The following is a 19,118-nucleotide window of genomic DNA, read 5'->3' as shown; positions in this document are numbered from 1 at the left end:
TCCCTGCCGTAAGCTACAACTGAATGAGATTAGCTGACTGTGGTATCATATATCCCTAATCACAGGTCGATTTATAACAAAAAGTGGCAATCCTAGTTAGGAAAACCTAACCATGATCTGTTATTGTTGATAGCTAAAGGTAGTCAAATTAGCATAGTCATAATTACCCGATAAATCCAGTCTTGTGCCAATGCTCTGACAAGCAGAAGCCCCGCTGTCTCTGTCCTGATAACTGTTTAGAAAACAGTTTTATATTTTAGTGAACCCACAAACAGCAATAATCACTCTCTTGTTCATTGATTTTCACAACGTGTTGCTCGCGTTTGGAAAAGTTCAACTCAATTCAACTCTTGCAGCAGGTGGGTGTATGCGTGTGACTAGGGCTGGGCGATATGGACCAAAAGTCATATCCCGATATATTTTGGCTGAATATCGATATACGATATATATCCCGATATTTTTTTCCGCAAAGTGAGAGCAAATGTTCAGTCAAAGCCAAAATCAAATATGACATGTCACAAGTAGTTTCATAGAGACAGTTGCAAAATCAAATAAATAATAAACCGGTTTCTTCACCTGGTTCATGATTAAATGCTCAGCTGTTCAAATAACAATAAAATGTAAACCTAAATACTGTATAACAGGAGTACCTTTTTTGAAATCAAAGCTCCATATTTGTGATTCGTTCCAAAGGTCAATTAAGCTTTGGATATTAATATAATCTACTTTGTTCAAAATGTAATGCCTCATGCCTGTAAGCCTAGTTTTATAGTCCCATTCTTCCACTTGATACTGCTTCCACTTAAGTAAACTAAAAGATGAACTATCGACTACAAAACAAAGAAACTAATTAATGTGTTAATACAAAGAATATTTATTATGATCGGTTCACAGATCTGAGTCCAAACGGAAACTTCACCCTTCTGAACTAAGAGTTTCTGCTTCAAGGTGAAGTTTAAAACAGACTGAAATGTCCAGGCTCATTCCTTCACTATTTATTTCTGTATGTATTTATGCGTTACATGTCATTTTAACGGGCACTGAGCTCCAGATCCTGCAGCTGCAGACGGTCTCTGCTGCCCCGCTGTAGCTTCTCTCCGTCCGCCTGCCGCCCGGCAAACTTAGTGGAACTTTCCGCCCGATATCGACATACAGGTCGCCCTGGACTACGTGTAAGATCCTACCGATCACCACTCTGTCTTTGGCTGGTCCGATCTGGATCAGCGGGGACGGCGCAGCAGCGAGGCAAAGCTGTGTTTTTCCCGGGGAAGAGACGCTGCGGCCCGCCACGGAGCTCTCCGCCTCCCGCTGCCGCCGGAGCTCAAGTTGCTGGTCGGCGGCATACATAATCATAAAACACATTGTCACCTGTTAAATGTTATTCATTGCTGTTTGTTCTTTTCATTTCCTCTATCGAACATAATTAAGCAGTACAAAAGTCCGGCATCTTTAGCGTTGATCTGAATGCTTCGCACCCCTGTTCCAAGATGGCGGCGGTTTTGACGTATGTTTAGAACCTCAAGGCGACATCTGTGTATATATCTATGGGAGCAAGGATCACATTTGAACTATATCGATATATGCGATATGGTCTAATTCCATATCTCATTTAAAAATATATCGATATATTTTTAATATCGATATATCGCCCAGCCCTACGTGTGACGAGCACGAACGCCAGTTTCACAGGATTGCGCCCACTTGTCGCATTGCCTGTCAAACTGCCTTCACCCCCCACCTGCCCGCTCACCGAATGCAGTGCAACCAGTAACCAGTAACATAGCTCAAGCACGATGTTCGTGGTTCGACTGGTCATGACTGTTTTCCCAAGATGGCGCCTGCCTGTATACGTGAATGGTATTGTCTTTCTAAACTATCTTTTTAATAAACTGTCTGTCCACTTACAAAGTTCTCAATGCTTCAGTTTACATGTAGGGACCCTCATGATGCTACCGTTGAAGTGTGGTGCTATTTTGAGTCTTGTTAGTGGTATAGAAATAGGGATTTACCCTCTGCCCCAAAAGCTAGCATTAGAAGCTAATTAGCGGTTTGGGCTAAAACTGGTCACGTTAGATTATTATGAAAACATATCCTAGAGAACGGTTCGATCGGTACACGTGTTATTAACCCCTAGGTTCATTTTGAGCCGGATTTGTCCTTTAGCTGTCCATCAGTTTTTCCTCCAGATAGAACAGTTCTGTTGGCTGTTGTGGCCCCAGAGAAACAGGTGACCGCAGAGGGGATACCATCGATGGAAATGCATGAAAAACACAACCCACATCTGTTTAGAGAGTGACTGCTGGAAGACTCTAGGAACACCACATGGTGGCTTGAAGAATACAAACAAGATGACATCTGGAATCACTTACATACATAGCAAACACTGTGACAGAAAAAGAACACTCAGCAGAAGCCAAATATTTGGCCTTTTTTTACAAGTTGCACTGGTCTCAGGGGGTCGATCTTTAACTGTTGCTTCATGCTCTGTAAGCACCTTTCAAAGTGGCCTCTGAGATTCAATTTCTATGCACCACTCTAACTGTCAGAGGAAGGTCTTGGATTTAGAGTCACTTTTTGAAATGATTTTCAGGCAGACAAATAAGACTTCATAGGCGCTAGGAAGATCCCTAAAAGTGCTTTAGTTCAAACCGCAAGTCTTAATGCTTAATTTGGATTTTTTGCTCAGATCTGATTTTTTTTGTTTGGCTGTTCATACATTAAAATGTGGCCTATATCAGATTCCAGTGTGAACTGTTTGCAGTTTCGAACTGACCCACATGCGCAAGAATAATACCAATGACATCAGACGCAGCACACTGTTGCACTAAAGTTAGGGAGGTCATGGAGGAAGTCAGCATTTTCACTTTTATTTCAAAATGTTTGTGTAATGGCAGCCGTAACATTAATGAGCAGGTGCTGAGGAGGAGAAGAATGAAGAGAGAGCCATTGCATTTGCTATTTTTTCAAAAATGGAGACGGTTACCGTATGATTCTTCTAGTTTGATTGAATTGAAGTATCACCCCATACACTAATTAGGTCTAACACCTCACTCTCCCTTCATTGACTTGCTCCATCACTGTTCTCCATGTTGAAGGCCTAATCAAGTTTTTAACGTTACGGTCTGTGTCTAGGGCTAACTCCCGCCGGCGCATAATTGTGACAAATGTCTGTGTAGATTGACGTAAAAGTCGCATCAAATCAGCCTTGGTTGTTCACACTGCTGCCACATTGAAAAAAAATCGGACCTGGGTCTGATTCAGGACCACATATGGAAGTGGTCTAAATCTGATCTGAGTGTTCACACTACTTCTGAAGAAGTCTGACCTGGTCACTTGACCCCCAAAAAAGATTTGGGCCACTTTTGCCTGCAGTCTGAACGTAGACTTCGTTCAGATACCCAGTACTGGAGGTAGAACAAAGCACCTAAGTTTTTCATATTCTCTTAGGTCTCCCACATTTGAAATGGATTCTTGTATTAAAAAAAATTACCGCAAAAGTGGTTAAAATGATATAAAACAAAGCCAGGCCGAAGAAGACGCATTGAGATTTGATCGCTCAGACCACATTTGAGGTTGGACGTCTCGGTGTTGGATTCTTTTCCAGTGAAATACGTTAGACCGTCAGCATTTTAACTGTGTTTAAGCCAGCTGCTAGCTAACGTTACCCGCTGCCAAGTGTAATGTTAACTAGCGTCAGGTGCAGCGATCCTTCTGTTGCCTCTAACGTCCGTTTCAGAGCACCATAGAGCAGCACAGGCTTTTAAGTGGCACCGAAATCTGCGTTGTCATACGGTCTGGTAGATAGTGGTTGATTAGGAACCGGAGCCCTATTAGCTGAGTTTCGGTACCTAACCCTAGTCGTTAGTTGCAGCCTCTGAGTCAGCTGGTGTGTGTGGTTGCCAGTTTGGGTTCACAGTGTGGAGCAGCATCCGTAATACTCTGTCCTTCTTTTGCTCCATCCATCCTTCCCATCTCTTCCTCTCTTTTTTTTACTCCTTGCTGCCACCAGACTGCTGTGGCTGCTGTGTTTCCATGGAAACACTGCCACCAGTCTTGCCATCCGCCTTGCGGTCCTGTCTTCTTGTGTCCCAGACCCTGCAGAGGGAATCAACACTGCTAATTTAGTATCACAAATTAATGTTGCTTCAGTACACAGTTACAGTTACTGCACAGTGTGAAGATAGATAGATAGATAGATAGATAGATAGATAGATAGATAGATCCTTAATTAATCCTTTACAGAAAATTACAGTGCCACAGCAGCTTCAAGACAAACATAACACCACACATTTCCAAATATTCTTTAAAAAATTCTTTAATTCAAATATCTTCCATACCTTTTAAATTAAAATACAATAAATAAATACAACTACCATAAGTGCAGAGTTATTTCTGTGCATCATAAAACCTTATAGCAGCTGGAAAGAAGGACTTCCTGTATCTCTCAGACTTGCACATTGCTGCCCTCAGTCTCTGACTGAAGGTGCTGCTGTTAATCACCTTCAGGTCGTGTGCAGGGTGGTAGTTTGTTGTTTGCCAGCAGGTGGCAGAGGTCAGAACTCTGCCACCTGCTGGACCGTCTGCAGTTCAGCCCCGACTAGAGCCCGACCGATGAAGGATTTTTAAGGCCGATATCCATACAAATATTTGGTGATTTACAAATCCGATATTCCGATATATCGGTCGATATATATATATATTTTTTTAAATCCAGAAACGCGTAACAAAACAAACAGATTTCCCTAACATTAGTCATTTGTAGTTATTTATGAATCCGCACTAAAATAATATGATAATGCAGTTTAAAAATAAACTGTTAAAAGTTATTGTCGCAACAGAACATTGTAGAGCGCCCTCTGGTGGACAAACTATGCAACGCAACACTCAGAACATGGTTGAAGGGTGTTTCGTACGTTTTTATTTATTTTTTTTAAATATTCATTTATCGGCCATTATAAATCCAGATACCGATAGTCTGGAAAATGACGATATATCGGTCGGGCTCTAGTCTCTAGTCTCAACCACCGAGACTAGAGAGATGTCCAATCTGTTCCTGTCTGCACTGCGGACGCCTTCTCCCCAGCAGGCCACAGCAAAAAAACAGAGCACTGGCCACCACTGTATGATAGACAGTGCGCAGCAAGGGTTGGCAGATGTTAAATTACCTTAGCCTCCTTAGAAAATAAGTCGCCTTTGTCCCTTACGGTACACCGCCTTCATATGGCTCCTCCAGTCCAGCTTACTGTCAAGCTGCACGCCAGGGTACCTATGGTTGGCGACCACCTCCACCTCAGTGCCCCTGATGGTGATTAGTGTTGGTTGGGTCCTCCTCCTCCTGAATAGGGTTGGGTACCGAAACCCGGTTCCACTATGGAAACGGTTCCTACGCAACCAGTAGGAATCGGAGCGGGTTACAACGCAAATTTCGGTTCCTCATTTCGGTTCCACTTAAAGTGTCGACTGAAATATTTTTCCCTCTGTCGTTCCGAAACGGACGTAAAAATATCCCACTTTCTCTGTACTCTACCGTTAGCTAGCTACCGTAAATTTAGGCTAGTTTTTAAAAATGCCATATTTCCCCCTCTGGGCTCACCAAAACGGATGTAAAAGCACATTAACCGTTCACTGCACGTGATCGCTAGTAAACATATCACACTTAACAAGAATCAAGTATAGGAATCTGAATCGTTTTAAAAGTACCGGTTCGGAATCGTAAAAATCCAAACGATAGCCAACCCTACTACTGAAGTCCACAACCACCTCCTTGGTGTTTGCGGTGTTGAGATGGAGGTGATTGTGTGCACTCCATTCCACAAAGTCGCTAAGTGTTCCTGTGTACTCCTCGCCATCACCCCCTTTGGTGAGGCCGACAGCGTTGTATTGGATGTCTGCTGTGGGAGATGGTAGACCGGAATGGAGCCAGCACAGTTCCTCGTGGCTCCCCTGTGCTGCTCAAGATGGTGCTTGAAAAACTGTTCTGTATGTTCTAGGGCTGTGCTCGATTGAAGAAATTCTTAGTCGACTAACACTCATTCAATTGTAACGACTAATTGATTAGTTGATTTAATCGGCAGATCTGTAAATCTGAGTTTCTCCGCAAAGAGTCACGCAAAAGCACCACTTTAATTCTTATGTTTACCAGAGATGTGCTCGTACGTTTCTTGGAAATAAGTCATTCAGCATGACAAAAGCATCAAACATGACTAATCGACTAAAGAAATCTAAGTTGACTAAGACCAAAACGACTGATTAGTCGATTAATCGACTAAAAGGGAGCAGCCCTAGTATGCACACATGCTGTGGTCTGAGGAAGAGATAATCCAAACACCACAGGGCCCGTGATGGATCCCGATGTCAGTGTTCTTCTTTCAGGATTCAGTGTTTGAATCAAAGCTCCAATAGGGTGTCAGCCTTTTGCTTAGTTTGAACTAACCTCCACAGAATTCTACACGTTCACAGAAACCTTTATATAGTCTAATCCACAGCTGTGATATCTCAGTGTAGGCTGGTACTTTACAAAATTAATATGCGCCACTGGAGGCCATTAAACCTTTCCCTTCATTCCCACAGGCGGTCTTTATTCATAGATGATTTCTTTTATTTTCCTTCTCGTCTTCTCGATCGCTCACTCTGGCCCTTATCGTAAATTTCATCATGGTTTCAATCACCCAGCCATTTGCCGCTAATCAAATGGAGATTCCTCACAGTCTAATATCCTGAGGGGCTGATGAGGACCAATCCTCTCCACAAAAAAAAAAAATAAATCCTGCGTTTCTGCTCTCGCTCCCACTCCTTTTCGTGTCATCTCCGTCACGTCTACTTTCTTTTTCTGCCCTTCTGGCGCTCTTCTCAACCTTTTCAACCTCTCTTTCCTTTCTCTCCAATTGCTCTGAACTTTTCCTTTGGTGAAGGCCAGCAGATGATTGGCAGCTGTGTGTGCGCTCTGACTTCTGATGAATTCTGTCAAACAATCCGCCCACTCGTCTTTGTAATTGTAATGAAGGACAGGGAAAAAAAGACTTTTCAAGCTTTATTCAAGCTTTTTCCCTTATGCTTGTCACACACTTGTTTTTACGCCTCCTCCCCAATTATAGCTGTATGTTGTTATCCCAACCACACTCTCCCTGGAGAGGCAGCGAGACAGAGGCGCCACAAAGCAGATAATATATTTGCATGTATCTCATACGCCGCTATATTTCTCGGTCTTTGCTAAAGTAGGTCACCGTCGCTGCAGTTTGCGGCACAAAAACCTGGTAAAAATGTGACAGCAAAGCAAAGCATACCTGTAGCAACAAGACCGCCTACCAGGTACTCTCGGCTCTCATTCACATTCACTTCATTATTCACTTTTTTAAAATACAATCCGCACAGCGATTTCTTTTTCTTCCTGACAAGAAGTGGAAAGCATTATTCAAATAGACGTTAGGAGGGATTTTTCCCTGAATGTCAACATGCTTTGAGCGACATTGCCGTCAATACTGCCGACGTTGTCTTTGCTGTTATCACATCAGTATATATTTATGTTTAACATGAAGTAAACTACTGCTAGAGTGCACTACCTGTCCACAACTCTCTTCCCATATGTCGAACAAGGGTGATCCAAATCACGTGACTTGACTTTTGTTTTTTGTACAGACAAGGCTAGCAGCAGCGCTGCGTCAGACACAAAGACATAGAAAACACCACGCAACAGAAACGCAGCCAGTGTGCAGGAGCCCTTAAGGTTAGGAAAAGATTGTGGATGGGGTTAAAAGACATACGGTTATTAGAAACATGCGACAGGAACTCCGGTCTCGTGCGCTGGTATCTGACTCCGAGGGCCACTGGCCAAGCGTTAGTATGTTGACGAGTAGGGAGGGAGAGCGGCTTTTGCAAATATAACCTGAGGCCCAACCGTCACGTATACCCAAACACACTGTTTACACTTCACTGCTGTGTGTGATTGTTCTTTGCCGAGGGAGATGGATTCTTCTGTCTGTCAATAAGCCTAACATTGACTAATGGCACACACACACACACACACACACGCGTTTCACTATCTTTGTGGGGACCCGTCATTGACATAATGCATTCCCTAACCCCTTAACCTAACCTTAACCATCACAACTAAATGCCTAACCTTAACCCTTACCCTCACCCTAACCATAACCTAATTCTAACCCTAATCCTACAACCAAGTCTTAACCCTCAAACTGCCCTTTAACCTTGTGGGGTCCAGCATTTTTGGCACCACAAGGCTGTCGGGACCCCACAAGTATACTAGATTCCCGGTTTTTGGACCCCACGAATATATATAGTTAAACAAGAAGACACACACACACACGCGCATGCATGCCCACACACTGTTGGAGCCATGCGGTGTGACAGTGCAGCGACTGAGCCTCATCAACAGCCACACTGAAATTGAGTTTTTTTAAATGTAACTTCAGCTTCATCCACACAGTGATCATGTGTGAGACATTTCCAAGCAGTGTGATGGACACTAAGCAGCTTCTGTTTGACTAATAGGACAGTTGTTCACTCGAGTATGTGCATACATGTTCTGCAGCTACAGACAGAGATTCCCATCAGACAGAAAGCAAACGCTCCCATTAATATTCAAGCTTCTGTTCTGTCCAGACGTGCCGCTGAGGAAAAATGCATAATTGATGCGGAAATGTCCAACTACTACTTACTCTCTCCGCTGAATTATTAGTTACACGCCGACAATCTGCACATGGACTGGCCTTGGATAGTCGTATCCATCACGCTGCGTATTTATTTACGGCCACGCCTGTATGCTTCTTAAATAATCTCAGGTTGGTTTAGAAGAGGATTATCTATTTCCTGGGTGTCAGTTTCACAGCAAATCGTTCAGTTTGTGCCACAGATGTTTTACGTTTCCTCCCCTGGAGCACAAAGACACATGCTTGTCTAGCTCTTTCATTTCCACTTAATTATTCAGTGTGACATTGAGTTGTTGTTAGCTCCTTTGCGAGGGAGTTTGGGTCTTTTTTGCTCTAACCAATCAGCAGCAACACATGCATCTGTCCTTCCAACGACACTTTTAAGTTGACATGGAGGTTGCGTTAGCATTTGCAGGGAGCACTACTTAAAAGAAAAACTTCCTAATGTTTTTAGGAAACATCTCACCCACAGGTGTGATTCGAGCTTGGCAATATATTGATATTCTATCGATATCGTGATATGAGACTAGATAACTTCTTAGATTTTGGATATCGTAATATAGTGATATGACATAAGTGTCTTTTCCTGGTTTTAAAGGCTGCGTTACAGTAAAGTGATGTCATTTTCTGAACTTACCAGACTGTTCTAGCTGTTCTATTATTTGCCTTTACCCACTTAGTCATTATAGCCACATTACTGATGATTATTTATCAAAAATCTCATTGTGTAAATATTTTGTGAAAGCACCAATAGTCAACACTACAGTATCGTTCCGGTATTGATATCAAGGTATTTGGTCAAAAATATCGTGATATTTGATTTTCTCCATATCGCCCAGCCTTAGGTGGAATCAATATTGGTGTTATGCTTCTGACACATGAACTCATTGCGGCTGATGCTTGTTTTTATTTTCAAAACCTAAAATACGTTGGGTCGGGGCCATTGTTGTCATGATATCCTATGGTTTGATCCCAGCGGAAGTTGACTTCCGACATCTTTCACAGGCCAAATTCGTTCACAACGTTGTTTTTCTGCTCTTAGGATTACTAACGCTACCGGTAGCTCTCTGTGAGAGTCGCAAACTGGGGCAATGGCGAGCCATTAGTTGAGCAGTCTATATCCTCGACATTCCACTTCCCGGGATTGCTCTGTTGCCGCCGGAAATTCCACCGTATGTCCCTCTTTTCAGCTGGATGTGCATCACCGTCCTCTTTCTTTGTGTTGTAATTCTAACCTCCGGTGGATTTGTGAGGACTATGGTTAACTGCTCCTCAGATCTCTGCAGGGTAAATCCAGACAGTTAGCTAGACTATCTGTCCAATCTGAGTTTTCTGTTGCACGACTAAAACAACTTTTGAACGTACACATGTTCCACCAAAACAAGTTCCTTCCTGAGACTATTTAGCAGAGGCACCGTGGCTCCGCTTAGCAACGCCCAAGACGATTGTGATTGGTTTAAAGAAATGCCAATAAACCAGAGCACGTTTTACTCCCATCCCGGAATGCTGTGTGGACTAGCCAGACCCTCCTCCGCAGCGCTGCGGAGGAAGGTCTGGCAAAGTGAGACTAATGTACGAGATACACCTGTTTCGTCGCAGTTAGGGAAGGCGAGAGAATTCGTCTGAATCGATCCGTCAAATCCAAGCGGACACATTCTCATTCACTCGTCCTGTCTTTTTGAGGGCCAGAAGAAGATGAAAAATGGAGGGAGGATGTAGGAACAAGCAAACAACTTTACACAAGCTTTCATACAGAGGCCCATTATTTTCTCTCTTGTCTCGTAATTGCTCAGGTTGGCTTGGAACATGCAGCAGGAAAATAAGCCTGTTGCACCTCAAATCAATCTGCTCTGTGTGTGTTTTTAGTTTAATTGTTGATATTAGATCTTTGCAGACTATTGCTGTTATTTTTGGAAATGACAAAATATGTCCAACTCAATTCAGTTATGTTTACTCAATAGCTCCAAAACGGTTCATCACACAGTGATTTGTTTCCAAACAGCTCATTTCCTGTGCTTGTTATCGGTTGCTGAGGGAAATAAATAGACACAGAGGGTTTCTGTTTAGTGTGTTTACCTATTATTCTCTCTCCTCCCTTTGTTTCCTTTTCTTCTCTGCCTCTTCTCTCTCAGGCACCAGCCCACTGGACAGCCCTCGCAACTTCTCCCCGAACACAGCTGCACACTTCTCCTTTGTGCCTGCGCGCAGGTGAGGCACACAAAAAACACACTCAGGTGTGCAGGGTCACACCTGGAGAACAAAACAAAGTGCATCGTGTAGGTCAGTTAGGGTTAGGGTTGGGTACCGAAAAGCGGTGCCAATAGGGCACCGGTTCCAATGTAAACGCTAGTAACAAGACCGAATAAGAACGAACATTTCGGTGCCTGACCCTTTATTTTTTTCCAGAAGCATCGCTGCACAGGACGCTACATTACCGTTAGCTGGTAGCTGGATTAAACCCAATGGTTAAAATGCTAACGGCTTACGTTAAGCGATGTAGAGGATTCCAACACCGGCACATAACAGTCTGACTGCAGATGCCGTTGTTAACACCGTTGTCAAAAACAACACAGACACTTCACTTGAAACTCGCCTCGCCAACCTTGTGGTGGATTTTAAGTTATTGCAAAATACCCTTTTCCCATCTGGTGCTTGTTTTTGTCGTTTACCAGCAATGTACTGGTGAAATAAGTCATTGTTATAAGTTAATGTTATTACATTATTAATCAATCATTTAATTGTGACCATATGGCCTTAGCAATAAACAAGCTGTTCTTTAATGTCGCCAACTGTCATTTTGTGCTTTTTTTTTTCATATTTTATGAGATTATATTTTGGTTCAGGCACCATTTAGGCACCAGCACTGTTTTAAAAGTATTGATTTAACAACGGTATCGGAAAGAAACGATACCCAACCCTAATTAGGATGAAATTGGAATGAGCAGAATCTGCGGTTTTGTAGTGGTTTTTCTCTACGTGTTTTCTAACATGTTTAGCTGTACAGTTCAATGGTAACTTTGGTATTTTTCAACCTGGACCCTATTTTCCTATTATCAAGCAAGCCCCCTGCAGTCGGCAGAGGCGAAACAAGCTGCAATGTAAGGTTAACGGGCAACCGTTTAAACTAAATAACCTTTAATTGCCATCCATCATTATTCTAAGTGTCTGACAACATTATGAGGGGATCCCTACAGAGATAGACCTTTTTGTTTAAGAGTAAGATCCTTTTTGTTTAACATCAAACTGCTATCGCCAAACCCACCAGACTCCCATTTAAATCAACAGTCATTCTATCCTGGCACAACACACTACATTCAAAGTCGACAGAAACAAAAGAAAACTACCGAAAGCTGTTTTGGTTCGTCTATCCGCTGTTCCAACAATCACCACTCTGGTTTGGTTGAAATAAACGCATAATTCTTCCATTTACGTGTAAAATATGCTGGCTCTATACACGCTGAAAGTACTGTTTATTTACATGGAGTCTGGTGGGTTTGGTGATGGTGATTTCAAAGCTGTTACTTGTTAAACAAAAAGGATCTTACTCTTTAACAAAAAAGGTCTATCTCTGTAGGGATCCTTTCCATAATGTTGTCACACACTTAGAATAATAATCTGAGCATGTCAGCGGCAAAAACAGAACTTTAATTGGACAGAAATTGACTGTACACAACTGCCCTGAGCGGTGCCCCAGCTGCAGTGGTCATGCTCAATACTGGACTTATTTAAAAAAAATATTGTTCCTATCAGTCACTTAGACACAAACACGTGGGAAAATAGGGTCCAGGTTGAAAAATACTTTGCGTAAACCTTTAATAATAAGAACCATAATCTGACAGAAAGTGGAGAAATTATAGAACGGATGAGCCGTACTATTTTTTACGGCTGTGAAACGGCTCCGTGTCCTTGAGAGCCAAGCTGCTGCTGCTGATGATGATGATGATGATGATGATGATAGTGTTTGAGCTGATGAGGAGGTAGATGATCACTCCGAGGCTGTCACTCAAACCGGGATTAATAAACCTCTTATCTGTCTGTGCTCTCAGCACAGATAGTAATTATTGAGAGTGTGTGTGTGTGTGTGTGTGTGTGTGTGTGACAGACAGATGGACGGATGAAGCATGTTCAGTTCATTTTTTAAATCCCAGATCAAAGAAGATGTCATATAAAAGTTTGCATGTAAAGAAATGCTCAGCAAGCCTGCCTCTTAAATCTTCATTAAGACGATGATGCTGCTGCTTCCATGGTAACACACCTTTTCTCGACACAACCGAACCACCCCTCAGGCTATTTCCATGACAACATCATCAAACATTGCGTGGCAGCGACGCAGCAGCCGAAAAGAGCTTTAACATTGATTTGAAATGGAAATCCCTCTCTGTCCGGCTGCTGACCAGAGTGCTGCTCTGCAGACACCGTTACAACGGGGACACCTTGTGGTGGAGGCTGATATGACAGCTCCCTGATTTGAGGCTCCTTTCCTGGCTTGTACAGAAGCCTATTAGTTTCCTTTTTCTTTTAGGAAAGGAGAGCTTGGAATATCTGATGTTTAGGAAGTGCATGTAGCTCTCAAACTGTTAACCTGATGTACGAAAAGTGTTTAACCCTCCTGTAGTCCTCGGGTCAAATTTGACCCATATTCAAAACATTTCTATATCAGAAGTTTGGGTTTCTTTCAACCAAATTGTCAAAACATTACGTGGATTGTGGCCGGGTTGAATCAGTGGGTATAGCAGGCGCACATATACTGAGAGGTTTATGCCTCGACGTAGAGGTCCAGGGTTCGAATCTGACCTGTGACGATTTCCTGCATGTCTTCCCCCTCTCTCTCCCCTTTCTCACCTAGGTGTCCTGTCAATTAAAGGCAGAAAAGCCCAAAAAATAATCTAAAAAAAAATAAAAAATAACGTGGATGGTTCCATACAACCGTTACTCTTCACAAGTAAAATAAAAGATCAGCTCGGTACTTTCATTGAATGTGGGTGTTTTTATTCAATTTCATAGCATTTGGAGAAAAAAATGATAAAAGAAAGTTGAAAAGAGTGACAAAAATGTTGGAAATGGCTTCAAAAACGTGGGGGAAAAACAAACAAAAAAAAAAAAACGTCAAAAAAGAGCAGGAAAAATGTGACAAAAACATCGGTAAAAAGTGACCGAGAAACGTTGGGGAAAAGCGACAGAAGTGTCAAAAAAAAAGACGACCACAACATTGAAAAAAAAAGACAAAACAAAGGTTAAATAGTGTGCAGCAGTCAACAATAAACCCATTATCCTGATGTGTTTCTAAGTGTTTCCCTCCTCTCTGTACTTAAAAAACTGCTGAAATAATCATTTTTTTAAAAACGGCAGTAAACTGTATTATTACACAAAGTCCATTGTTTCCTTTAGGATTTTTCTTTTTAGCAGTGGGGGCAGGTCTGTCCGAATAAAAATAACCTCTGAATAGTTCTACTTGTTGTTAAATTGCAACGTGAGCGGCAGCCAACATTACGTCGACAGGATCACTTAAAAGGCAACCGCGACTAAATTGTGCGTCTGCCCTAATTCTGATACCGTGGTGGCCAAAATGTTGCCACGGTGGGCCGCCACTACAAAATCAACATAGAGGAAACACTGGAGTCCCCCAAGTCCTGTAAAAAATATATTTTTCATATTTGTTAACTTTAACACTCACTAAACAATTTGCACATCCAACAATTCTTCCGTGCAGGTGTGTTGTAAAGTTTCACCGACTTTTACAAAATAGGAGACTCCCGCTAGGGCTGTGCAATTAATCAAAATCTAATCATGATTATGATTTCGGCTCCCAATGATCGCAAAAGCAGAATAATTGAGAAAAACAATTATTTAGTTCATTACGTTTTGCAAGTAAACTCTTTTCTCTTGTGTTCTGAATGAAAAAAAAAAAGTTTAAATAGGAAAAGTATTAAGGCAAAGTTCACAGCTGTATGTGTTTTTTTTGTTGATTTATTTAACTTTTTACACAGTTTTTAAAGTTCAATAATTGCAACATCTTTCCAGAAGTCAACAAATAATCGTGTTAAATTATCGTGATTTCAATATTGACTGAAATAATCATGATTATATGTTTTTCCATAATCAAGCAGCCCTAACTCCCACACTGTGCATCACAATTCATTAAAGAAACTAACGACTTGTTGGACCTCCGACAAGACTATGTTCCTCATTTTATTTGTTAGAAATGATAAAAAAAAAATTAATAAATCTTTCCAGACGTTGGGGTCTTCATATTATCCTCAAAAGAATAAGAAACAGGAATAAATACCATTTGATAGCACTGAGCGGAGTTTGAAAATTTTGTATTCTGTATTTATTCATATGTTTTTTTTCTATCATATATTTTATTATAATAATGATGTATTTTAGGCCTACATATTATGTTATTAATAATAATATAATTATATGATTATAATAACAGGATATGAATTTAACATTTAGTTGGGTTGTGGAAGTATGGGACAGGCTGTGTGTGTGTGTGTGTGTGTGTGTGTGTGTGTGTGTGTGTGTGTGTGTGTGTGTGTGTGTGTGTGTGTGTGTGTGTGTGTGTGTGTGTGTGTGTGTCAGCTGTTAACAGCTCTAAAAAGAAAACCACTGTCTTGTCTCCCTCCCAGTCACGGACACAGGGCTGACAGGTAACTTCTCAGTTTTGACCTTTCTCCTCCGCTCATTCTGCCGCCACCTTCCCTCCTGCCCTCCGCCCTGCATGGCTGAGCACACTCTGAATAACCCTGCAGGGTCTCCTCTTATTTAAGCCGAACACTGCACATGTATTAGATTCATTTTTTTTCTATAAGCAACAAACTGCTGCTTCCCATTAACAAAAACTCTCTGATCATTGGAGTCATTACAATCTTTAGGACCCAAAGTGGGGAGATGGGTCTCATAATGTTTAATAAAGTCAAAGTCAAGTTTATTTCATCCATAAAAATGGAAATTACAGTGCTCACACCCGCCCAATACAATATAATACAATACATAAATACAATACAAAATTTATAAAAGTGTACGTTTAAAGTGCTTGTTGTGCTGTCTGATAGACTGAGGTATAAAAGAGAGAGCATACCGCTTAGTTTGTGTCACAGGAGGCCTTAGCCTACCACTACATTCCATAACTCTACCAGTCAGATTATCATGAAGAGGGTGACCTGGTTCCCTCGTTATTTTCTGTGTCATTTTTGCCAGACGCTCCTCTTATACTTGATCCACTGTATTCCAAAAAACTGTGTTAAGTTATGGTTGTTTCTTAAGACAAGGCTTAAGATTCCAGTAGAATTGTTTCTTTATTGGAATCCTTTAGAGGATTTCGGTTTCAAATCCGATCGTCGCTTCCCAATTTAACACGTGTAGGTTTTGGTTTGTTGTGTTGCAGCCTTGGAGCACAGTAAGCAGCGCTCTAGTGTGGCGTCATTTTACGTTGAAAAAGCCTGGTAAAACTGCAAACCACCACTGAATCAAAATAAAACTTATATATAACTCTTATTTGTGAAATAAGCATGTGAACCCATTTCAACTCCACCCCTCAAGAATCGGAATCGAGAATCGATGAGAACCAGAATCGAAAGGAAGAATCGCAATAGGAATCAGAATTGTTAAAATCTAAACGATGCCCAACCCATAGATATAGAACAATATCTATGGCCCAACCCTTATGAGGCTGGTGATATTCCATATTTTTCTAATTAGCAATAAATCTCATGAAAAGACCAAAAACCAGCAGTGAATGTCTCTCCTAACAAATATAGTGTGTACCACAGCCTAATATGTCATGAAAACACATCAGTGGAACACACTGTTGCACTGTAGAGCTGCAAAGATTAATCGATTAATTGTCAACTATTAAATTAATTGCCAACTATTTTGATAATCGGTTTGAGTTCTGATGTCAGCTTGTTAAATGTGAATATGTTCTAGTTTCTTCTCTCCTCTGTGACAGTAAACTGAATATATATTTGAGTTGGGGACAAGACATTTGAGAATGTCTTTTTGGGAAACAGTGATCCACATTTTTTTCACCATTTTCTGGCATTTTACAGACCAAACAACTCATTGATTAACGGAGAAAATAGTCAACAGATTAATCGACAATGAAAATAACCGTTAGTTGCAGCCCTGTTGTTGGCTGACATGTTCCTTCATCACCACGAACACACACACTGTGTCACTATTGTGGATTCATCCGCCGCCGAAATGTTTACGCAAAGTCATGATGTCACGTTGAAGTCACAGATGTAGGGAGGAACTTGACCGTACAGGGCTATAAAAGTAAGGACCAGGATTTAAAATTGAATTCCATACTGGACTGGTAACCAGTGAAGCGTGATGTGTGCTCTTTTGTTAATGCGAGTTAAAAGCCTCGCAGCAGAGTTCTGAACAGCCTGGAGACGATAAAGCTCCTTCTTACTCAAACAGGTAAACAGACTGTTACAGTGATCTGAGCGAGAAGAAATGAAAGCATGAATGATCATCTCCAACTCACCCAGTAGGACTTTGGGCTTTGAATGGTTTACTGATCTGTCCCACTTGAGAACAAATAAGGGGGGATGTGGCCCGTGAACTAAAATGAGTTTGACACCCCTGCACTAGTCCATATTGCGATTTCGATAAAACTTGGGTCAGAGTGGACTCCCGTCATGCTGCTTGTGTCTCAGCGGATCCTCCTCATGGCTTTCGCCTGCACTTTGGACTCCATGTTATCCCTGGGTTTGCATTTTCCCTCCTTCAGCTCAAACACTTTATTTTTGCTGTATGTGATGACGCTGCATCTCCTCGATATGGCACATCCTGCACTAAACCTTCCATCCTTCTTTTCTTATTGTAAAACAGTTATATTGTACCTAATTGTTGGTTTTATTGGTTATCGTGTATTTTGCATTCATTGTTAATTCCCTTTTTATGTTTATTTAAGAAGGCAAATTCCCTGTAAGGGTTGTTTACTTCGTAATTAAAGGTGCTGTAGGTAGGATTGTGAAGATTGTGTGATCCAGGACCTAGCCAAAAAATTTGAACATCAACAACTTCTCTGTCCATCCCCCGTTTCCTCTTAAGCCCAAACGGTCTCTTAAGCCCCTCCCCCCACAAGGGAGAATGAATGCATGTGCCTGAGCAGTGATTGACACGCAGTTAGACACCTACCCCCGGCCCTGATTGGTGCATCTGAACAGGGAGCGGTGGATTTTTGCAAATCCCACTACAGGCTGTAAGTGGAGCCAGAGGAGCCAGATTTAGGGTCTACTGGAACATAGGGTCAGTTTCAGTAAATATGACAGAAAGTTAGTTTTATAAGTCTTACCTACTGCACCTTTAACCCGATTCTGATCTGATTTGGATTCTGAAATGTGTGTTTAAATAATAAAAAAAAAATTTTTTCTCCGTGTGTCCCTCAGGACGGATGGCAGACGCTGGTCTCTGGCCTCGTTGCCTTCCTCTGGCTATGGCACCAACACTCCCAGCTCCACTGTCTCGGTAAATATCTCTACTTTACTCTACGTGTCTGCATTTAACCCTTCTGTTGTCCTCGGGTCAAATCTCACCCATTTTGGGGTTTTCTTTCACCACATTGTCAAAAAATAATAACGTGGATGGTTCCATACAACGCTCTTCCCAAAAAAATAAAGGATCAGTTCACTACTTTCATTGAATTTGGGGGTTTAATTCAATGTTATAGGATTTGAAAAAAGATTGCAAAAAGAACATTGGAACAAGTGACAAAAATGTCAGAAAAAGCTTAAAAAACGTGAACAAAATCAACAAAAACATTGGAAAAAGTGTCAAAAATATCGGGAAAAGTGTCGAAAAAGACGACCATAAAGTTTCACTTTTAAATTTTGACACAGAAAAACAAAACGTTGCATGGTTGACGGGAAGACAACACAAGGGTTAAATATTTTTTTAAATTTTGACTTTTCAATTTCATTTGATTTTAGGGAGGTGTCATAGTGCGTTTGCTAATTTGAGTTTAGTTTGAGTGTGTTTTTGTCAGGGCCAGGTGTAATGTCTCCAAAGTACAGTATGTAGCTATATACAGTATATATATATATATATACATTCAAAAATACATGGTTGGAGAACTGTTGGGATGGCCATGATGTGTAATGTTCAACCTTAGCTAATTTAGAGTCTGATGTGCAGTAATTGCGACGCAGCGCCATCTCCTGGAATGTCAATGTCAACCCTGTTCAGTTAAAATGATTCACATTCATTTTTATTCTATTTTTATTACTTTTTAAACCTCGCAATATGGTTTCAGTTTAGTTGGAATTTCAGTTTTCTAAAAGTATTTTCTGCTGTTTATTTTTGTTTGAGTTTACTATAATAATGCTTCCTACATCCGACTTCACCACAAAGCAACAAGCCAACAGATCCTCCTTCAGCTGTGATACACTCCCTCGTTCTCTCCCTTCTTTCACCCCCACCACCCTAATGCCCTCAAGT

At 41.4% G+C, this 19,118-nt stretch overlaps 1 protein-coding gene across 2 annotated transcripts in view; it reads left to right on the top strand.

Moving 5' to 3' along the window:
• Positions 1 to 19,118, top strand: part of mast2 (microtubule associated serine/threonine kinase 2) — a 252,925-nt gene that overhangs the window by 177,362 nt on the left and 56,445 nt on the right. The window contains exons 6-8 of one of the 2 annotated variants that reach the window (XM_028588484.1): positions 10,799 to 10,874; positions 15,299 to 15,319; positions 18,071 to 18,149. In XM_028588484.1, coding sequence (XP_028444285.1) covers positions 10,799 to 10,874; positions 15,299 to 15,319; positions 18,071 to 18,149 — 176 coding nt within the window. The remainder of the gene's footprint in view (positions 1 to 10,798; positions 10,875 to 15,298; positions 15,320 to 18,070; positions 18,150 to 19,118) is intronic. The other variant, XM_028588485.1, reaches the window with a different exon arrangement.

The sequence above is a fragment of the Perca flavescens genome, chromosome 9 (assembly GCF_004354835.1).
Source record: "Perca flavescens isolate YP-PL-M2 chromosome 9, PFLA_1.0, whole genome shotgun sequence".
NCBI lineage: Eukaryota > Metazoa > Chordata > Actinopteri > Perciformes > Percidae > Perca > Perca flavescens.
The sequence above is the reverse complement of the archived record's forward strand: the minus strand, read 5'-3'. Positions and strand labels throughout refer to the sequence as shown.